A 22880-nucleotide genomic window follows, 5' to 3' on the forward strand; every position below is an offset into this window, starting at 1 on the left:
AAAGCATTGTGTTGAAGCTAGTGGTTACCAGTGGTGAGAGAGACAGGGGGAGGGGCAAAATAAAGGTAGGGGGTTAAAAGGTACAAACTACTATGTATAAAATAAATAAGCTATAAGGATATATTGTACAGTACAGGGAATATAGCCAATATTTTATAATAACTATAAATGGAGTATAATCTATAAAAAATTTGACTCACTATGTTGTACACCTGAAGCTAATATAATCTTGTAAATCAACTATATTTCAACAAAAATAAACTTTTCAAAGGGTAAAACAAACAAACAAACAAATAAAAACCACTGTGTTGAGCTGTTTTTCCTTGCCCCTGGATAAAAATTAGGATAGATCACTGTTTGGCGGGTGGCAGATTGCAAATGCTGACACTCTGGTTAGGTACTTTGTTCCTTTGGTGATCTCCCTGCTGAGAACTTCTGACTGCAATTCTAGACCTTGATTCTAGGACTCTACTTCACACAGATATTTTTCTCTCCTGGGGTCACCTTAAAGTCTTTTGGAAAGAGTCTCTTCTGTGAGGTTCATATCTTGCTCTTGGGAAACATAAACCTTTGCTGCTGTGAGACGTGCAGCACATTCCTACCGTAGCCTTCTCTTCTGGCTCTGCCTCCATAGACCACTCCAGATTCTTCTTCAGGCTTTTTTTTTAAGGAAAGGTCACGCCCAAGTGATACTGTCTCACAAATTTCAGGGGACAAATATTAAACTCTCTTAGTCATTCTTTGAAGTCACCTTCACTTGGTTGAGGAGGATGGGAAATGCCATAGCACTCTAACAACTCTCTTGTTAAAAAGCGCTCATTACCAATCTCCCTTTTTAACCTCATCCTTTCACATGCTCCAGGTGGGCAATAAGCTAAGGGTCCCAAAACTGATTTCACAACTTTTGGCTTGTCATGTTAAATGGCCTGGTACTTAATGTTGTCTTTGAGGCCTCTCAAAAGTTTGAATTAGGAATAGTCACACAACATATATACTTTATTTATTTTTAATTTTGGCTGTGTTGGGCCTTTGTTGCTGCACCCGGGTTTTCTCTCGTTGCGGCAAGCGGGGGCTACTCTTCATTGCAGTGCGCAGGCTTCTCACTGCGGTGACTTTTCTGGTTGCGGAGCACAGGCTCTAGGTGTGCAGGCTTCAGTAGTTGCAGCACGCAGGCTCATTAGTTGTGGTGCGTGGGCTCTGGAGCACAGGCTCAGTAGTTGTGGCACTTGGACTTAGTTGCTATGCGGCATGTGGGATCTTCCCAGACCAGGGATCGAACCCGTATCCCCTGAATTGGCAGGCAGATTCTCAACCACTGCACCACCAGGGAAGTCCCTACATATATACTTTAAATAAATGCCATTAAGTTACTTTCATTTTTACTAAGTGAATGAAACACTTTAGATAATTTTATATTTAGCATAGTAACAGAATTTAAAAATAAGTGACCTCCCCAAAACCTAGTCTAACACTAAAAATAATTCCAGTAACCGTAACATTTCATGTGGGTCTATTTTAAAAGTCTAAAATGAAAAAAAAAACCCCAGAAATAAAGTCTCTTCCACTAGTTCAAAGGTATAAAGGAATGCGGTATTATTTGTGAATGCTACAGACAAGAAGTTGGCAAACGTTTTCTGTAAAGGGCCAGAGGGTAAATATTTTAAGCTTTGCAGGCCGTATATCTCTGTTGCAACTACTTAACTCTGCCACTGCAGCACAAAAGCAGCCACAGCCAATATGTAAACAAATATGGCTGTGTTCCAATTACACTGTATCTACAAAACACCAAAATGGTCCGGCATTAGAGTTCACTTACCCTCAGTCTCCCACAAGAATTAATGAAAAGAGTGTTGGTTAACTAAAAGGGACTGTCATAATATAAACCATAATATATTACTTATTCTAATATATACTTATTAAACTGACATAATGGTCACAGTAGCATTAAAGAAATATCAGCCTGTGGTCCAACATCTTTATCTAACTTTGGGAATTATTTCTATGCTAACCAGGGGAGCAAAACTGACCTCATTACATTTGATAAAAGGAAGTAAACAGTCCGTCTTCTTGTATGACATTGTTTAGATCCCTCATCAAAAAAGAAGAATGCCACTGTTATCAAGGCTTAACTACCTCTTTTTAATTACGAGAGTATTTGCATGAGAAAGATTAAAATGAAACTTACTCAAAAAAGGACTGAAAGTATCAAAGAAGATCTTCATTGTAATTTAATGTTTACCTGGTAGTGATTTGCAGGTTGCTGATAAACGGGCTGAGCTACCATCACAGTGGAACTAGATATAGAACGTGACTATAAGAGGAAAGAAAAAGAAAAATTATTTTAGGCAAGATTCTTTAAAATAGTTTATAATGAAATTTATCTCACATTGTTACCTAAACCCAGTCAACTTATGGTTTATGATTGGAAATGTCATTTTTCCACCTCTTATTGATATTATTACAACTCCACTTTAAGTCTATTGAAATTATCACAGTATTTCTACTTCCATGTGGTTTCATTTCCATAGTAATGCTAAAACAACCACCAGAAAAGTTGCTTTTAGTCCAAATATTATGAAAATATAGTTGTAAGAGAATGTTTAGAGGAAAAATGGCAGCTGGACTTAAGGTGACACTGCCTATTTCCATTGTGGAGACCAGCAGTAGATAATGTTTACATAGCATTTAGAACTGAATGAATAATCATATCTGATTTTGCCACTAATTTCCCACTATTTATGAATAATCAACATCCTATTCCTTTGTTATACATTTAATTAAAGCAAATACATTATTTATTGAAGAATTTGTTAAATTCTATTTTATCATTTTGATATTTAAATGAGATAGTCATCCAATAAATTTACAGGTGATTTATTACGTCTTAAAAAAGTACATGTAACACTTGATTATTCAAATGGAGTAAACCCCAAAATAGGCTATTTATTTATTATTATTTTAAAAATTTATTTTTGGCTGCGTTGGGTCTTCGTTGTTGCACGTGGGCTTTCTCTAGTTGCGGCCAGCAGGGGCCACTCTTCGCTGCGGTGAGCGGGCTTCTCATTACAGTGGCTTCTCTTTGTTGCGGAGCATGGGCTCTAGGCACGTGGGCCTCAGTAGGTGTGGCACGTGGGGTCAGTAGTTGTGGCGCACGGGCTTAGATACTCCGCGGCATGTGGTATCTTCCCAGACCAGGGCTTGAGCCCCTGTCCCCTGCATCGGCAGGCGGATTCTTAACCACTGTGCCACCAGGGAAGTCCCAAAACAGGTTATTTAAAATCAGATCATTAGAAAAATAGGCAAATTGTATTACAAAATAGGTAAAATAGGCTTTAATGATAGCAATTAAAATTCAGTTTCTAACATGGGATCTAATTTGCATTGTTTTGTTTTAATGTTCACCCCTCCCCCCCAAAACTGAAGAAAAGTATCATAGTTTTGCATAATTTTCAGACTATGTGCTAATAAAATTGTACCACAGATTAACATTAGAAAATAATAATGTAATTTATATTAATAGATTAAAGGAGGAAAAAATGATAATCTAAGCAGATACAGAAATTGCATTGTTAAAATTCAATACCCTTTCATGATAAAAACTCGTAGTAAACAGAATAAAAAGTAACTTCCTTAATTGACTTCAGGCAATAATTCTCAACCAGGTGCGACTCTGCCCACCCCCCCCCCGGCCAGGAAACATTTGGTAATATTTTGGTTTTCATAAATGTAGGGAGGCTAGGATACTGCTAAAAACCCTGCAATGTACAGCACAGTCTCCTACAAAAAAGAATCAGTTATCTGGCCCAAAATGTCAATAGTGCTGGGGTGGAGAAACCTTGGTTAAGGTTAAGAGTATCTTAACATATATATGTAGGTTTTGGAAGATACTCATATAAAGCTTAATAGTGAGTTACTGAACTTATTTCTTTTTTTAAGAAGAAGTGTCATATAAGTACTGTAGCAGAGACATTGCCAGTCAATAACTTGATGAGAAAAAATGAGAAACAGAAGAGCAGAAAGAAACAGAAGTATTCTGAGTCCTAAATGATCGCCTATATGAGAGTTTGGGAGGGTTACTGATAAAATATCAACATTTACAAATCAAAAGCATTACTACACACCAGTCACAATCTATTAGGAAGTGTGATTAAAAAAATACATGATTCATAAAAGCAATAAGAACTACAGAGTACCTAAGAATAAATCAAACAAAAGGTACGCCAAACTTTTTTTACAGAGAAAGAAAATTTTATTGATGGATGGAAACTCTAAATCATGTTTATGAATGGGAAAATTCAGTATTATGCCTAAATGTCCCAAGTTAATCTATATATTTAATGCAATTCTAACAAAAACTAAGGCTTTTCACAGAGCTGAACAAGCTGAATTATGAAATTTATATTTATAAAAGCAAAGACTTAAGGATAGATGAGGGACTCTTAAAGAACCGAGTAAGACTATGGCCCTATCAGATTTTAAGACTTATTATAAAGCAACAGGAATTAAAACAGAATTGGGCAGGGCAAACAAATACACCAATGGAACATAACAGAGAGCCCAGAAAGAGACTCCACACACAGAAACTCAGCATTTGACAGAGGATTCATTTCAAAACAGTGGAAGAGGATGGATTAGTCAATATGTAAACTGCAGATTTAAAATCTAGATGTGAAAAACAGCAACAGCATAGTATTTTTTTAAAAAAGCACTAAAAGCTGAAACCATAAAACATTAATACATCTATCAATATTAAAACAAAAAACTTGTGTATCACAAAAAATACCATAAAGTTAATGGACAAGCCACAAATTAAAACATATTTACAACCCATAGAACTCATATAATGAATCAAGAAAAAGATAACAATCCCAACAGAAAAAATGGGCAAAAGAAATGAAGAGGCAGCTCATAGAAGAAACTGAAATGGCAAATAAATATATGAAAATATGTTTAATCTTACCACTGACTAGGCAAATGAAAGGTAAAACAAGATACCATTTCATAATAATATTGGCAAAAATACAAAAATCTAGTAAATTAAAGGACTGGCAGATTATGGAGAAATTGAAGCTCTCATAAACTGTTATCTAACCTTTATACTGGTACACTTTAGAAAGATATTTGGGAACATTTAGTCAAAGATGTGTATAGTCTATAAAGGTGAAATTCTACTTGTACACGTATGTCATAGCCTAGACCAATGTCTGAGAACACAAAAATCTTCCAGTGGTGCATGAGCATGAATAGGTTTAAGAATATTAATTTTCAGATATTTCATATGGTCTCCTTTCTGATTTGATCTGTCTGTGAATGTATCTGTGTACAATGGATTCTTCTTTTCAAAACTCCCCTTTTACAACACTTTTCCCCTTCACTATGAAAGGCACACTCTCACTCATTCTGGATCTTGCTATAATGCTTTGTTCTGGAATGTAAACATTAACAGAGCATCAAACAAACAGACAATTCAAAAAGGCAATGCCCTTGAGAAACAGGAAAGAGCAAAGCAAAAAGAGTTTGTATTAGAAATATTAAGGGGAAGATGGTACCTTATTTCATATCCAGGGAAAAAAATAAATTACAAGATGGTCACAGGGATACATATTAATTCATTTATTTGAACTTAAAAATAGAGTCAGAAAAAAAAATAGAGTCAGAATTTTCTAATAGAGAGTAAGTTTTATTTGATTGGTTAATTTTATTTGGTTGACTAGTTTTGTTAACTGAATTATAGAGCAGGCATTTTCCGTTTTTTTTCTTTTTTTTATTGCGAGATATTTGACATATGACATTATCCTAGTTTCAGGTGCATAACATAATGACTATGTGTATATATATATATATATATACATATATATATATATATATAAAAAGAATGAATGATAACCACAATGAGTCTAGTTAACATCCATCACTACATGTGGGACATTTTCCAGTCTTAAATGAAATCTATAGCTACAGACTTTTATAAAATATATATCTAAAGCAAACCTACAATATATAATATGTCTAAATTATTTAAAATTATGGTAAATTTTAGATTTCAACTAAAAAATGAGAGTATTCATAATTTTTCAAAAAAATTTTAGAGGATATATAAGCAAAAAACTTTGAAGATTACTGTCCTAGACAAACTTTCACACAATATATACAAAATCTAGATGTTCAATTTAGTTTGCTTAAAAAAATTTTATACTCTGTTTATTACTTATTTACTGTTATGCAACTTGCAACTTTTCTAAGTGGGGTAATGTATTATAATAAATAATTGTATTTATTATATTTGTATATTCAATATATTATAATCATAAACAATATATTAATTATATTTATAGAATTATATTCATACATATATATTCTTCACTCTCAGACCTACTAAATGTAGATCAGTAGGGGTTGGTTCTGCCCATGTTTTAAAAAAATTTTTTGAATTTCATTTTTTTATACAGCACTTTCTTATTAGTCATCAATTTTATACACATCAGTGTATATATGTCAATCCCAATTGCCCAATTCAGCACACCACCATCCCCACCCTGCCGTGGCTTTCCCCCCTTGATGTCCATATGTTTGTTCTCTACATCTGTGTCTCAACTTCTGCCCTGCAAACCGGTTCATCTGTACCATTTTTCTAGGTTCCACATCCATGTGTTAATATACAATATTTGTTTTTCTCTTTCTGACTTACTTCACTCTGTATAGACAGTCTCTAGATCCATCCAGGTCTCAACAAACGACTCAATTTCATTCCTTTTTATGGCTGAGTAATATTCCATTGTATATATGTACCACCTATTCTTTATCCATTCGTCGGTTGATGGGCATTTAGGTTGCTTCCATGACCTGTCTATTGTAAATAGTGCTGTAAGGAACATTGGGGTGCATGTGTCTTTTTGAATTATGGTTTTCTCTGGGTATATTCCCAGTAGCGGGATTGCTGGATCATGTGGTAATTTTATTTTTAGTTTTTTTAAGGAACCTCCATACTGTTCTCCATAGTGGCTGTATCAATTTATATTCCCACCAACAGTGCAAGAGGGTTCCGTTTTCTCCACACCCTCTCCAGCATTTGTTGTTTGTAGATTTTCTGATGATGCCCATTCTAACTGGTGTGAGGTGATAAATACCTCATTGTACTTTTGATTTGCATCTCTCTAGTAATTAGTGATGTTGAGAAGTTTTCATGTGCTTCTTGGCCATCTGTATGTCTTCTATGGAGAAATGTCTATTTAGGTCTTCTGCCCATTTTTGTTCAGAAAAAAAACAAAACAAAACTCCACACGTGATTCTCTGAACTTGTGGAATATGACCATAGAATGTACCCCAAGAAAGCTCTAAACAGATTAAAGACTTAAATATAAAGTAAAATGAAATCATGGAATAACTAGCAGAAAGTAAATCTGATTAGTTATCAGATCCCTAGTGGGGCAAAATTTTAAGTGATGAAGTAAAATGAAAAAATTAATTGATTCAGTTATAAAACTTTTAAACTCAGAAAGAATGAAAAAGATTAAATAATACTGTATAAAATTTATATATAAAATGATGAAGTTTTGATTGTACATTGTCATGCAAATTGATTAGAATAAAAAATAGGACCTCGATGGTTAAATTTTTAAAAATCACAAGCAATTTACAAAGAGTGCATGCAATATCAAAACTGCATTGAAAATACTTCATCTTACTAAATTTTTTTATTGACGTATAGTTGATTTACAATGTTGTGTTAGTTCCAGGTGTACAGCAAAGTGATTCAGTTATGCATATATATATAACTGTTTTTTCTGAATCTTTTCCCTTATAGGTTATTACAAAATATTGAGTATAGTTTCCTCAATGTAGCCTTGATTGTAGAAAAAAACTTACAATGTCCATCAATAGGGGAATATACACTCATACAATGGAATATTATAAAAAATTTAAATAAATGAACTAGATATGCTAGGATCAATATGGTTTAATCTCAAAAACATAATGTTGACTAGGAAAACCAGATTATTTATATAGTGTTTAAAAACCACCTAAAGCAATACTATGTATCTATTGTTTAAGAATCTCTACATTTGTAGTAAAAACATATAAAATGGACAGAAAAGATACTCTGGTTAACCTCTAAGGAGGAAAAGAGGGTAAGATAATTGGGGCAAGGAGACTTTACTTGAATTTGTCATATTTTATTCCCCCTATTAAAAGAACTTAAATAAATATGGTAAAATGTTAACCTCTATTAAATTTGAGTGGTAGCTACATGGCTGTTATTATTTGTAATTGTCTGTGGTTGAAATATTTCAGAAATAAAAAATTTAATAGTAATAGATGGAAACCCTTCTAAAATGAAATTACTTACAGGCCAAGGTGGTGGGACAGAAGCTACCTCTGGAGTATGAAAATAAGCAACACCATTATGATAAGTGTAAGGATATCCAGTTGAAGTTGTTAGATACATTGTTCCAGCAGCTGGCATTACACTGGAACCTAAAACAAAGTGTAAATAGTAATAACTGAAATGTTCAGTTTGACATTTAAAAATGTAATTTCTGAACAATGGAAGATGTTTATCTTAACACATATATATAGTTACAGTAAAAATTGAATATTATAAGTTCTTTAAAAAATTCCATATGTTAAAGTATCTTTGAAATATATATTTTCAAACTCACTACCTTAGAGCTTTTGTTAGCTTAAGGTAAATGAAAGAAAAAGAAACAAGTTTAATAAGGAATACTAAAAATTCACCAATTCAGATTTTAATACTAGTATAATGAAACACAAAACTTAACAATTGAGGTTATTATCAGCAAAGTCATTATTTTTACAAATATAAATTACATACAATTTAGAGTTTCCTGAAGACTATAGACACTGTAGTGAATTTCCTAAGATCTTAGTAAGACTGTCTATTTGTAAAAGGCCAAAGAAAATGGAGGCAGTGAAATCAGACAACATTCTACTTTCCTCAAGACACTTGTTCCACCTTACAAATTCCTTGGATCTACTATCAGCAAGCACCCACTCATGCTATGACTATATTTTATTCTCTAGTCTCCCTTTGCTACAACTTCTGCTATTACAAACATGACCACAGACCTTTCTGTTGCTAATTTTGGGTCCTCATCTCTTTTCCTAGGTGAAAATTATATATACTCCTCCCCCCAAAATTAAAAAAAAAATTCTTTTTTGTCAGGAGAAGACTTTAAAAATTTTATATGCCAAGTTAGATTTAAGTACTTGACCAACAGGTTATATAAATTACTGAACTGGCAATCCTCCTTCCACTATACTAGTGCTTCTCAAAATTTAAAATTCATTATAATAACCTAGACAGCTTATTAAAATACAAATTCCAGGTCTTTCAAGAGATTTTGATTCAGGAGGCCTGGGATAGGGCCTGAGGAACTGCATTTTGACAGATTCCAAGTGAAGTGTTGGTGGCTGCAAACCACACTGTAGGCAGCACTGGCCTGCCACTCTAAATAGCAGTACTACTTCTCAGCTTTTATATTTTCACCACATTTTCTCTAGTATTGTTATAGCATATTTTAGTGGTTCTTAATCCAATGCTTTTGAGAATCTGATGAAAGCCACAGACCCTTTTCTCAAAAATACATATATTCAAACAAAATTTTGCACGCAATTCAGAAGGTCCATGGATTTCCCTCCAAAGATCATCAAGGAACCACAGGTTCATCTGTTAAATAAATAAATTTTGAGTGTTTACTATTACAGGGCATTGAACTAGGCCCTAGTGATACAGCCAAAAAGAAAAAAGAAAAAAATTGGGCATGCCATGGCCTCTATCTTCATAGAAGTTAGGTTCTGGTAAGGAAGATAGTCATTAGCTAATTACACAATTAAGTACAATTTTGATAAAGACATGAAGAGGTAGTATAGGGTACAATGGTGAACATTTCAAATATATATATATATATATATATGTATATATGTAGCATCTGTGAGGAAATGACATTTGTTTTGGGCTGAGCTTTAAAGAACGAATGGGATGGCAAAGATCACTCTAGGTAAAGAAAATAGTATATCTGGAATATGGTTATGTTCTGAAACTGAGGGAAGGCTAGATGGCTAAAGCATGGAAAGAAAAGAGAAGGACAGCTCAAAATAAGCAGAGAATAACATGATAAGATGTGCACTTCTGAAAGATCACTCTGGCTGCCTTGTGTGTGATAGGTTGGAAGGTAGCATGACTGGATTCGGAGAGACCAGTTAGGAGGCTTTTCTAGAAATTAAGGCAAGCAAAGTGGGTAGCTGGGTCTAGAATATTGGTAATGGAGATGGAAAAGAAGTGATAGATTTGAAAAAAAATGAGATAAGAATCCCTTATATTTTGTAAATATATCTTTAATACTTATTCTTTCTTTGTAGAAAAGTAAAAATAGCTTTGGAGTCAAACTGTCCTGGATTTGAAGGCTAATGCTACCATTTGGTTAAGTTATTTAACCCCATACTTCTCAAATTTGGGCCTAGCATGGTTATGTCAGGAAATATGAAAAGGCACAGGCTGAACATGGTGATCTTCTTACAGAATCAGTCTTATTCAAACAATTATTTTTAGGAAACATTTTAATAAACAATAGTGTTATAGAACAGAATCCAAATTGCACATGAAGTTTTATATAAACCATGAGACTTTAAAGACAGTTTAAAGAAAATTAAAGAATTTAAAGAAAATTTATAATTCTGATATGGTGCCATTGGGTTAAGACCCACAACATGGCCAGATTAACTCTCCCCCACATTTAAGATTATTTCAGCAGAAATGTTTCTAAAACAATGACTTTACCTTTATAAGCTGAATTTTCTATTTACAAAAATAGAACTAATAATACCTCACAGATTGCTGTAAAGATTAAATGAAATAAATGAAAACCCATAACATTGACCCTTGCGCTGAATAGTTCTTAAATAACTATACATCTGTTTGAAAGCATTCAGCATACTGCTGATTTATGTTCTATTTTTAGCAACTTGTGGGTCATAATATGAACATTACTAGTTGTTCCTACTGACGGTGATAATGGGCTAAAGAACTGCTATTACATGTTATAGCTTAACTCTTGCAGCTAACAATAGTAGTCTGAAAATATTCAGCATTCTGCCATATTTACTGCATTCCATTTTGGAGTATCAACTTACTAAGGATACTTCAGTTATCTTCTAAATTAACAAATACTAAGTCAAAATTAAACTTGATATCTGTTAACTTCTAAGTCAAAAACAGAACAGTCCAAATGAGCACAATCTACTAATTTGTTAACAGATGTACAATATCCACCTAATGCTTTAAACATCCCAGTAGACACTAGGACACAGCTAAGGAAGAATAAAAAATTGAGTTACAAATTTTATGCAAAGTTTCTCCTTCTAGCCAAAGATTCTGTAGGAGATTTTAATAAATATTATAGGTAAAAGTTAACTGTAAAGATGTCTAACTTAATAAATGGGAAGAGTGAGAAAAAAAGAGTAGAGTCGAAAGCATTACCAAAATTTGAGGAAGGCATCTAACTTAGCCAATTCCTAAAGCTTTAGGGATTGTTTCCTCTGTTAATTATGATACATGTGGTTGGGTTACAGTATGTACCATACAACCAGAGTTTCTGATATTTGTTCTATATTTTCACTTTCTGTAATTTTACTCTAATTTTAAATTACTTTGTTAATTAGAAAATTTTCTAAATAGTAATTAACTACTTTAAATTTCTTTTGTAATTTTAAACTATATTTTTATCATAAAAGGTTTTTCCTTTAAAGATGTAACTATATGGAATATAGTTAAACATCATTATTTATATAAATTTTGCCTAGCCCCCCCAACCCTGCAAACTAATATATTTTAATTTGTGGTAAGAAATATTCATTTGACCACCAACTTCACTAAATTTACTTTACTAAATGAAAGAAAGCTGATATTTTAATGAAGTTCTATTAAAACTCTAATATTTCAAAAAAGAACCATGCAAAAATACTGAAAAATACATTAGTTCTCAATACATACGAGGGATCCCTACTTGTTGTTTTCTTATTGCTGGACCAATGTTCAGTTTCTTGTCCTTGTAATTAAGTTTTTCAGTCTAAAATAAGAAAAAATGAATTATTTTATTATCATTCTTTGAAAGTGGCAAGGCATAGTGGAAAGGGCAAAGTCTTTGGATTTAAATAGATCTGGGTGTGAATCTTGGTTCCAGTGCTCTGACCTTAATTCCTCACCTGACAATTTACTAGTTATTAGTGTATGTGAGCAGAGAGGTGAAAAATTTGAGTCGCCTTACACACGTGGTCCCAGCTAAGGTCAAACAGGGTGACACTGTTTTCTTTTTCCATCTTTTATACTGTAAAAAATTGTCCTTTTCATGTTCTATTTAGTGTCATGTTTTTCACATTTTTGTGACTTATGTTGGTACTTTTGCTATTTAAAATGGCCCTCAAGTGTAGTGCTGAAGTGCTTGCTAGTGTTCCTAAGTGCAAAAAGACTGTCATGTGACTTAATGGAGAAAATATGTGCTAGGTGGGTTTAATTCAGGCATAAGTTATAGTGCTGTTGGTCACAAGTTCAGTGTTAATGAATCAAAAATATAAATTAAGTATAATATCTTTAAACAGAAGCACCCATAGGACAAAGTTACGTATTGACTGGCTGATGAAAATATTGTGAGCAGAAGCTTGTGGGAACCTAGACCTGTGTTCTTCTAGGTGCAGCACTTCAATATTTGCTAATTCAGTGTTTGTGGTGATTTTATAGAACACACCATTACAAATAATGAGAATCGACTGCATATGACTTAAATACAATTTAAATAAAATTTTTTCCTAAAAAATTTAAATGTTACAGTTGCCAAATTTAAAGTTATTATATATTGAACTGCAGGCTATAGACTTTTTCTATGAGTGCTCTTAGTTTATATAAAGTTTTTCAGAGGAGGGAAATAATCTCAGATAACTTCACTCTAGGAATCTACATTTGTAGTGTTTTTTAGGAATTCAAAGTGCTATTAACACTTCAGGAAAGATACATCCTTAAATTCTTAGTTTAAGCAAATAAAGTGAAAAATTATATTACAACTTCACAACCATACTTACATAATTATTTGGAATTTGTTTTTCTGCAGATAAAGTTTCTCTTTAATCTTTTTTTTTTTAATTCATTTTTTTGGAGACCAATGTCAATCTTAAGATGCAAAGAAGATAAAATTTTTTTTTTTTTTTAGCAATCAATCATTGTACTGGAACCCTACTATTATTAAATTAATACCTTAAAGGATTAGTTTCAGAGAAAGAAGTTCTTAAAATTAAGTTAAATACACCAAAATATCTTACCTCTTGTAAAATTTTTTGTGCATCTTCTTGTGTTTCAAAAGTGACAAAGCCATACCTAAATAAATGCATTAATTATTATCTTAGAACATTACATTGGAATATATTAAGATTAAATTTTTTTTTTTTTTTTTAAGAATGGGCCATTGCGGGGGACTTCCCTGGCAGTCCAGCGGTTAAGCCTCTGCACTCCCAATGCAGGGGGCATGGGTTCGATCCCTGGTTGGGGAACATCCCACATGCCTCAAGGAGCAGCCAGAAAAAGAAAAAAAACAAAAAAGAAAGAATGGGCCATGGTAGGAGTGAACATTTTTCCTTGGTGCACCAGTATGCAAAACTTAGGAGAATCATTCACAGCTTATCACTGTCACCTCCTCTTAAAGGGAGGGGCCTAAAAGAAAAAAAAAACCCCGGGGATCTTGAAACAGTTTCAGACCTGAGCTGTAAGTAAGGCAGGAAAGCATGAGAGATTTGTATTCTGGTTTACAAATTGGGATGCAATAAATTTCAGTCCAGAGCACTAATCTCCTTTTAAAATGATAGAAGTTTGGTTTAAATAGAAATCAAAGTAGAAAAAAACCTTTAACAATTTAAAAGTTTCAACATAATAAAATTTTTTATGTTGGTAAATGAGTATACAAACATATTATTTACTATTATCAGCATATATAAACTGATAATGCAACTATTAGTATATTTCCCAAGTAAAATTAATTAAAAATATGTACAACCCAGACTTTATATATGCTTTTTCATATATACTTTTTACCTTCAGAGTATAAATCATATGATCAAGAAACAAATACCCAATGTATGCCATGTCCAAAAAGCCAAAATAGGTAGAAAAAAAGGAATGAAAGAAATAAAAAGTATATCCCCCGAAAATGTAATCTCTATTTGCATAACTTAAGGAAACTGTTCTGAGTAGTGCTAAACTATTATTTTCCTCAATTCATAATTACTATTATATAATTATGTATTATGTAATTAGTAAACATTTACTGTTTCTTCAATTCATAATTGCTGTATTATATATGAATTTTCTTTTTTAACAAAGGAATTTCTTTTTTTCTATTTGCCCAAACACTAAACAACGGCTAAAGAAATATTTTTACGTTATTATTAGTTTTTTTTTTTTGGTAGAACACATATACCACCCAGTGGAAAAAGCATAAAATACAGTCTACATTTCTATGTGTGTTTTTCAATGATTAAAAAATGTATATTACAAATGCTATTAAGCCAAATAAAAGAGGTACAATCTCACTTCATCCTAATATTGATTGTCAGTCTCAGGAAATATCTCATTTGTTTAAAAATAACCTCTGCAGGATCTGATCTCTTCCAAAGTGTCCACCTGTCATACTTACATGTAGTTTCCCACTAATATACTTTTCCCTCTACCTTACTGGTCCCTTCTTTTATGCCTATAAGTATGTATATATTGTCTTTTTTTCAAGAAAACAAACATGGGGCTTCCCTGGTGGCGCAGTGGTTGAGAGCCCGCCTGCCGATGCAGGGGACATGGTTTCGTGCCCCGGTCCGGGAAGATCCCACATGCCGCGGAGCGGCTAGGCCCACGAGCTATGGCCGCTGAGCCTGCGCGTCCGGAGCCTGTGCCCCGCAACGGGAGAGGCCCCAACAGTGAGAGGCCCGCATACCGCAAAAAAAAAAAAAAAAAAAAGAAAACAAACATAATCCTTCATCGATTTCTTTAACTTTGCAGTCAAACTTCTTAAGCGAGTACCCTATGCAAACTACCATTTTCTTCTCTGGTATTTGGCTTTTGAATATACCAATCCACTGAAACAGCTCTAAGGGCACTAGACAGTTCTAGACAAATCCTACTGCTTTTTTCCCTTAATTTTCATTCTCCTTGATTTGGCAATTAAAAATCATTCTCATTAAGAGTTATATTTCTCAGATTAGTCCCCTAATTAGGTCTTTGAGGCACAACATATGGACATTCTTTTGTGCCAGCCTTTTTCAAGTAAAGTTCTCTCTAGTCTAAAGCAGGTATACAATTCCAAAAATATCAGATTCCTTTAGCTTCTGGTTCCTTGGCTACTGGACAAGAGCTACTTGACATTAAGTGCTTATTACCGAACAATGAATGGTCCCTCAGCCTTTGCAAGAATAACTTTCCAATAAATTAAGGAATATTATAGTGTTACTATTCCTCCAAAATACACAAACACACACACACTGAAATCAAAAAGTAGGAGGAAAGAAGAAGGCATGAAACTCTCTTTTAAAAAATGGAACCAAAGTAAATTAGTATACAAAACCTAGTAATCCAATAAAAATACAATTGTCAATTCCATGTACTATCCATAGTGATACTAACCCTTTGGGCACTCCAGCTCTGTCATTTACAATCTTCACTTCTTTTACAGACCCATACTGGGAAAAAAATTTTCTTAAATCATTTTCATTTGTCTAATGGTATAAAAAGAAAACACACAAAAACCATTTTAATTAATAAAAGATGAAACAACTCTTATGCTTGGTTTGGAGACACAAAAGGTAACATAAATAACAATATGGATGTAAGAATGCCTCTCATCATAAAAACAGTGCATGAAACCACTAGGTTATTAAAATCAATATGAATACTTTGCTTTATGCAGAGTTGTTAATACTATGTCGTAAAATATTACACTGCAATAAAATATTTTAAGCTGAATTTTTAAAAAACTACAAAGAAAGTTCACTATTTAAAGGAATTCTTGTTCTCTAGTTAGCCAGTTTTTAATAAAATTGTACTAGGCATGGCTATAACTATACTAAGGGCATACTACTATTGGTTCTTGTGATTCAGAGAGGCCCACGGTCATAGCAGTGGAACTAGGTTATGCTGGCCTATACCAGTCACTCTATTTTAATCAGCAGAGTCCCCAGGAAAAGTAAGGTCTTAGGAAGGAAATATATTTCCAAAAGTACCTGAACTCAATTTGTGATAACAACAGAGAGGCTACAAGATTTAAAGTTTTTAGATGCTTTATCTGTACTCAATATACATGTCAGCTAAATACAGACATTATGATGATATGCAAAAAAAATTGAGTCATAATTAGACTATCATGTAGAAGATGCCTACAAAGATAGTTTGGCATATCTGGTTTTAATTGAAATAGTCTCATAATAGACCCATATCACCTTTCTCTAGAGTATTCACACTAAATTCATTGCAATTTCATTTTCTGGTTCAGCTATAAGTGTTTGCCCCCAAGAGGAACTTTAAATATCCATAGAAAAAATTTTTCTTTATATATCTAGGAAAAGACATGCCTAACAGCAGAGCAATATTTCTTGACTTCCACTGCTACCTCACTACTTACTGGTTTTTAGTTGGTAACCTAAAGCCTGCTAAACTGGATGATGACAAATACTGAGTTAATCTGAGAATAACTGACTGCCTCATTTCAATAAACACAAAATGGAATCAACGTCAGAATAAGGTTTCTATTAAAGACTTGAAAACAAATTAATTCAAACTATTCTCTGATAGAAAAATCACTAGCTCAATTTTGCAGCTCCATTTCTTTGCTGAAAAGTAAGGAGACAGAAAGTCAAGATGATTAAATATTAAAAAGGATGGGCTGTAGGGTTCTAAAAAGAAGAATTTTAAAAAGTTTGAGACTGCTTGCTACTATGGTAAACTATTTCCTTGCTGGAAATTACCTATGGTTTTGCGAAAGGTATAAGTATGAGGGAGAGAACCCTAGCAGTTATGTTAAAGCTATGACTGTATTGTAACAATGGCTCCCAAAGTTCATATTGTAGCTGATTGGCTTCAATAAAAACCTACACTAACCTAGCCATATAAATTATCACATTTATTGATTATTTATTTAAAAGTATACTAAGCTAATATAATATAAATTCTGAACAAGAATATTCAACTTGAATATTTATGGTCAGCTATTAATATTTGCTACAAAAACAGAAAATTTTTTTAAAAAATAAGCATTTCATAAGAAATTATTTTCCTTAATTTATTTTTAGTGAACCAATCACATACTTGCTTAGGACTCACAGTTTTGACAAATACATTAAGTGTAACATTTATCTTGAGCAGGAAAAAAGTAATTCCATACAAATTGTGAGAGATTGATCATTGGAAGATAGCGAGTATTAAATGTCAAATATCATACCCTAATTGCAAAAGTTTTTTTTTTTATTAAGACAACTCTCCCTGAAATTTCCAGTATGTAATATGGAAGCTTGGAAATCCTTCGATACATCCACTTGGAAGTAAGAGTGTTCCTAAATTATCCATGCTTGCCTTTCCTGTAGGTGTTTAACTACCACCACCCACATGGGGGTGCTGCAAAACATCTCACAAAACTATGCCTCTCTGAAAGAGTGAAATGGCTATTACATTATTTAAACATATTACTGTTAAAATGCTTTATTCTGACTAGGACACAGGCCTTTTTTAGTGATCAAATTCTAAATTAGGTGATAGAAAGCAACCTGCAAAAGATAGAAGTCTAGGAAGTTACTCAGGAGCCTAAGATGAAAGTTGGGATAAAGAAACAGGATTTCATAAAACTGCTGTGTTTTTGTTTTCTTTTTCCTTAATTGAGTCTTCTTTTGAAAATTATAGTCACTCATTATTTGGGCTATTAGAGTGTTATGTAAAAAAGTATAATTAGTGTGGTATGGTGAAATAAAGCATGTGGAGATGTGAGTCAGAAAAATAGAATTCTAGTTTTCACTTTGTCACTAAGTAGCTAGGAGCTTATAGATATGTCAGTGAGCCTCAATTTCCTTGTATGTGAAATTGGACAATTATATATACTCTATTTAACCTACATTGTTGTTGAAAAGATTCTTTGTGTTAAGACAATTTGAAACCTACTAATCATTTGAAAATAGCAAATATGTTATTTTTAAAGTTGCAGGAAGAAACAATTTCTGAGAAATAAAACACTTCTAATACAAAGAATACACTGTGTTGCATGCATAATTAGGTACCTTAAGGTCGATTCCTCCTACAAAGATGCGATTAGGGACCACTGTTCCATATCTTGGGGCACTTGTTGGGTTATTCAAAGGCACAGGTGACACAGGATTAGGGGATGGAGATAATGAATCTGTTTGCACCTGATTCGATGTTTGCTGTAAAATAAAATTCTTTTAAACTCTTAGTACTGGGTATAAGTTTTGATGCAGGATGAAAGCATATATCCTTCAAAAAGATAAGTCATTGACAAAATGTAGTATTTCAGACTTTAATTTTATGCTAATATTATGAAGATTATAATTAGAGCTAATAACTTTTGGGGGCAACAAAAATATAAGAAATGTAGAATTCATTCCTCTACAGAGACGATCTTAAATCTTAAATATATTATTTAAACATACATATGTTAGTTATTATTAACTGTACTATTTAAATATTATAAGCATTAAGAAGGAATATTAAACTCAAAAAGAAGTTTGAAAAAGAGAAGAATAACCCTGGACAGCTAGGAGCTGGCCTGGCACAACCAACTAGGCCCTGGTGTTAGGAGTTGGCCGGGAACTCACAGCTAGGCTGTGGTGTTCTCTTGTTAACAGAACACCAACATCGGGCAAGGCTCCTCTGTGATTGTGATGGATGAAGATAAAAACAAGATCACTCCATAATCATATCTGTACATTGACAAAAACAAAAGCATTACCCAAACCACAAGAATGACCAAACGTCCTTCTATCCTGCCTGATAAGACTGCTCCTTTTTTTAACAATCACAGCTTTAGCTTCAATCTATTTTTCTTGTCTCCTAGGTAAGAATTAACATACCCAATTATAGAATTACTCCCACCTCCTGACAACACGTATTTCAGAGTAAAGCTTTCTTCATTAAACTCTCTCTAAAAAGTGCTTAATATAAGCTTAAATCCTATAATAAGTTCTTCTAACACCTTGCTGAGAGGCCGCATGGTGTATGTTCTTCTTTGTTGTTAATTCAGAAGATCCAACTTTAATAAACTGCAGGTGTATTTGTGGTAGTCTTTGGCTAAAGGGCATTGACAAGTAAACAGACTCCAACACAAGTTCATGGTTTTTCAACTCTAAAGTCAAATTTTTAAAATGCACTTGGCAATTGGAAAAGTGGACCGATTTAGTAAAAAAAAAAAAATGTATACCTATAACTCATAGGTATAAATTTTTATACTAAAATTTTTATACTAATTTTTTCTTTATGCTAAAGAATTGAGTTCTTATGTTCACAATTCTAAGTCAGGGGACCTAATTTAGATTCTAATAAATATATATTAACATATACACCTTCGCACAATGGCAAGATAGTAGACTCCTCAGGTACACCTGAAAAAAAACAAGACTTGAGAATAGAATTTTAAAGAGAAACTAATTTAAGAACTTGCTAATTATTCTCCTTCTGGGAACACGAAACAGACTTTTGAGACCCTAAATGAGTGCTTCAAAAAGATTGGAGTTGATGATTTAAATTCTCTGAAAAATTCATGAAAATGAATTTCCAACTTAGATAATGGAGTTGTTCTTTTTCACATTTGCTCTCCTTTCACTTCATTGGCCAATAAAACCATAATCCCTAAATTAATCTCTGCAAGATGTACAGAGAAATGACTAGGCCAGTAGTGACTATGGGGCTATAGGCTGGACCTTATGGGCTCTATTCTCCATCTAGTCTTAAGGCGGAAAAACACTCCCTAGTAAGGGAGTTCATAAAAACATCTCTTGAACCACAGAGTCATCATATTTAATAATTGCTATGTTGTAGTTGCCAATTAAAGAAACTGGGAATCCTAACAGCATCCTCCCTGGGCATCTGGACGTTATTTGTAACTTCAGTCACTTTACTTGTAAGACATAGTGCCCAGACTGGATGATTCTGGGATGCTTAGTTTTACTTTTCAAGTGTGGATTTGTATTGCTAGAGATAATAGAACAGCTCTGGTAGATACCATCTTTTCTCTCTGCTGGGTTACAGAATGTAGTCATTACCTATTTGCAAAGTTAAAAAAAAATCAATCTTCATGAAATTCTCTTCTTAAAAACAAAATGAATTCAATGGATGACCTCTTTTGTTCCAAATTTGTTTAAATAAAAGTCAACTCCATTAGTTTTCATTAAGAGAGGAATGACTTGAATGGAAGAGAACAGAGTACTTTATTTCCAATCTTGAGAAATCAGTTAAAGGACACCGAGGAAGGAAAAACATGAACTTTTTACATATCACTCACTTCATTCTTCATTTTCTAAGACTCCTGTTCTATTGTGGGTTCCAACTGTTTTATTTTTCTCCTTACCACTTACCAACATGTAATACCATGTAATTTATTTATTATGTTTGTTGTCTGTCTCTTTCCACTATAATGTAATATTCAAGAAGGAAGAGGGTTTTGTTCACCACAGCATCTAAAGTAGGGACCATATATAGCACATGTTCAATAAATATTTGTTGAACGAATGAATAAATGAGTAATTTCTTCCTGCTCACGATATGCCAACCCTTAGGTTGTGGGCTGAAGACTACAATATGAATAATAATAGCCTAGAAAACATTTTAATCTTGGTAGTAACAAGGCTCAGGTAGAGACGATCTTTAAGTTCCTCAGAGAAGGTTAGCGATTCACTGAGTTAATTAAGAAAGCCTCAAATTCTACCGGCAATAATTTTGCAAACGTATGAAAAGCACTTAGATTGGTGCTGTTTTGGGGTTAGAAGTAAGGGTCCTTAGTAAAACTTCTAGTACTAGTTTATTTAAAATTTCCTCCAAAGTAACGTGCTCCCACTGCCTCTTCCCCTCTAAAATTAACCTCGAAATCTATCATCTACTTTGCCAACAAAGACAACAGGAAAAGGGCGGGCTAACCGTCGCAGTTACGGCCTCCGTGCTCCTTCCCCTCCGAAGCCAGCAAGCTGAGGCGGTGGGGGAAAAGGCTGAGGCGACAACTCCCTTGGGTTCTTTCGGGTCATCATGAACTTGATCACTGTCTCGAGGATCCACCCCCTCCCCACCAAAGGGCGGGAGGGAAAAGAACGCTAGCCAGCGAGAAATTTTGCCCTGCAAACCCGCCAGCAGCAGTGGCGGGAACCCTCAACGGCACCGACCCCGACGCCTGCCTAGTGTGCAGCCTGCCCTGCGAGCCTCGCATGGCGCTCGCTGATTGGCTGCTGGCGGGCGCCGCGCGGGGCGGGGCGGCACGTTGCCGCAGCCCCTCGGGCCTAAGCGGTCTCCCGCCCCTCCCCAGCCCAGCCCTGTCTGGCTTGGGCGCGCACCTGGTGCTAGAGGTTCCGGTCCGACCTGGGCACAGGTCCCCGCTACCCAGCCCCGCCCCCGACCCCGCCAGGTCTCTCGGGTCTTCTGGTCCCCAATGACCAGTCGAGGAGAGGAGGCGTCAGTCGCCAGGGCAACGCCTCAGGGGGGCGGCTGGGCGGAGTCCGGTGGGAGTGGGCGTCAAAGACGCGCGAGCCTAATTTCGGCGGGAAAGCTGTTTCTCTAGCCTGGGCCCGGCCTGGTGCACAGGGCCCAGCCACCCACCGCCTCCCGGTCGCTGCCGAGGTCTCCCAGCCCGTCTACACCCCGTCCAGGCCCGGTGGCCGCACCTTCCCGACCCCACGACACAACCCGACGGGGCCTGCAGGCGGGCCGCTCTTCGTGGCAGTCGATGGGGCTCCCTGACCACGTTACTTCCCGACAAAATCGCCGGCCCTAGACTCGCCCTTCCAGCCCCTCACAGACGGAGTCCACATTTCTCCTTCTCCCCACAATCCCGGGGCCCAGGACTCGACCGCCGTACTCACCGCCCCGGACTCGGTCTCCATCCTCCTCTCTGTTCTTCAAAAGCCAGGGGCAAAGGAACAGAAACCTAAGGTTTGAAAGCACCTTCGCACCCAGGAAGCAGCACCACGTTTCCCGACGGAGACTCTCTCCCACTGGCGGCGACGGCGTTGGTGGCAGTTGCAGGGCCGGAGACTCGGACCCGGGTCTTGAACCTGCCACCCCGGGGGGTGAGGAGGGACAGGCGGCGTCGCCTAGGGCGGTGGACTGCGGTGCGGGCGGGCGGGTTTCGGCGGTGGCCCGGGGTCGCCGAGCTGGGCCGTCTCAGGGGCAGAGCGTACAGCAGGTCGGGGCGGGCGTGGAGTGTGCGGAGCGAGGGCTCCCTTCTGGAGCCACTCTCGCCTGTTTTCGGACGGCTGGGGAGGAGAGAGCGAACGGTTATGCAGAGTTCCATGCACCGCACGCCTTTCACGCCTTTCCTTCTCCTCTTTGGAGAAAAGTTGGCCTCTGGGACTGGTGGGTTTCGAGAGGTGGAGATGACCTCAGGCTTTACTAAGGTGCAAGAAGCCTGTTGAGGGGCGACTTCGGAAGGCTGGTGCGGGGCGAGGAGGCCAGTTTGCAGAGTCAAAGTGTGACTCCCTGGGGCCTGACGCGCCAAACTCGGAGGCTCCGGAGAAGCCTCGGACGCCGCGCCGCACCGCACCTGTTGTCGCCGTCACTCATCCCAGCCGAGCGGGCGGGGCGGCACGGGAGACTTGTCCGGGGCCCGCCGCGCCGCGCAGTCCGGGCTCCG

At 35.8% G+C, this 22880-nt stretch overlaps 1 protein-coding gene across 5 annotated transcripts in view; it reads right to left on the minus strand.

Annotated features, from left to right (window-relative positions):
- BOLL (boule RNA binding protein) overlaps positions 1-22241 on the minus strand; it is a 64328-nt gene extending 42087 nt beyond the window's left edge. Inside the window, exons 1-7 of one of the 5 annotated variants that reach the window (XM_024757350.1) lie at positions 22111-22131; positions 18310-18453; positions 15674-15765; positions 13330-13384; positions 12011-12086; positions 8348-8475; positions 2240-2311 (exon numbers count right to left, since the gene is read on the minus strand). In XM_024757350.1, coding sequence (XP_024613118.1) covers positions 2240-2311; positions 8348-8475; positions 12011-12086; positions 13330-13384; positions 15674-15765; positions 18310-18453; positions 22111-22131 — 588 coding nt within the window. Of the gene's footprint in view, positions 1-2239; positions 2312-8347; positions 8476-12010; positions 12087-13329; positions 13385-15673; positions 15766-18309; positions 18454-22110 lie in introns of all 5 variants that reach the window. The other 4 variants (XM_024757352.1, XM_024757351.1, XM_024757353.1 and 1 more) reach the window with 4 other exon arrangements.
- Positions 22242-22880: the final 639 nt, after the last annotated feature.

This window comes from Neophocaena asiaeorientalis, unplaced genomic scaffold (genome assembly GCF_003031525.2).
Source record: "Neophocaena asiaeorientalis asiaeorientalis breed wild unplaced genomic scaffold, Neophocaena_asiaeorientalis_V1.1 scaffold246, whole genome shotgun sequence".
Taxonomy (NCBI): domain Eukaryota; kingdom Metazoa; phylum Chordata; class Mammalia; order Artiodactyla; family Phocoenidae; genus Neophocaena; species Neophocaena asiaeorientalis.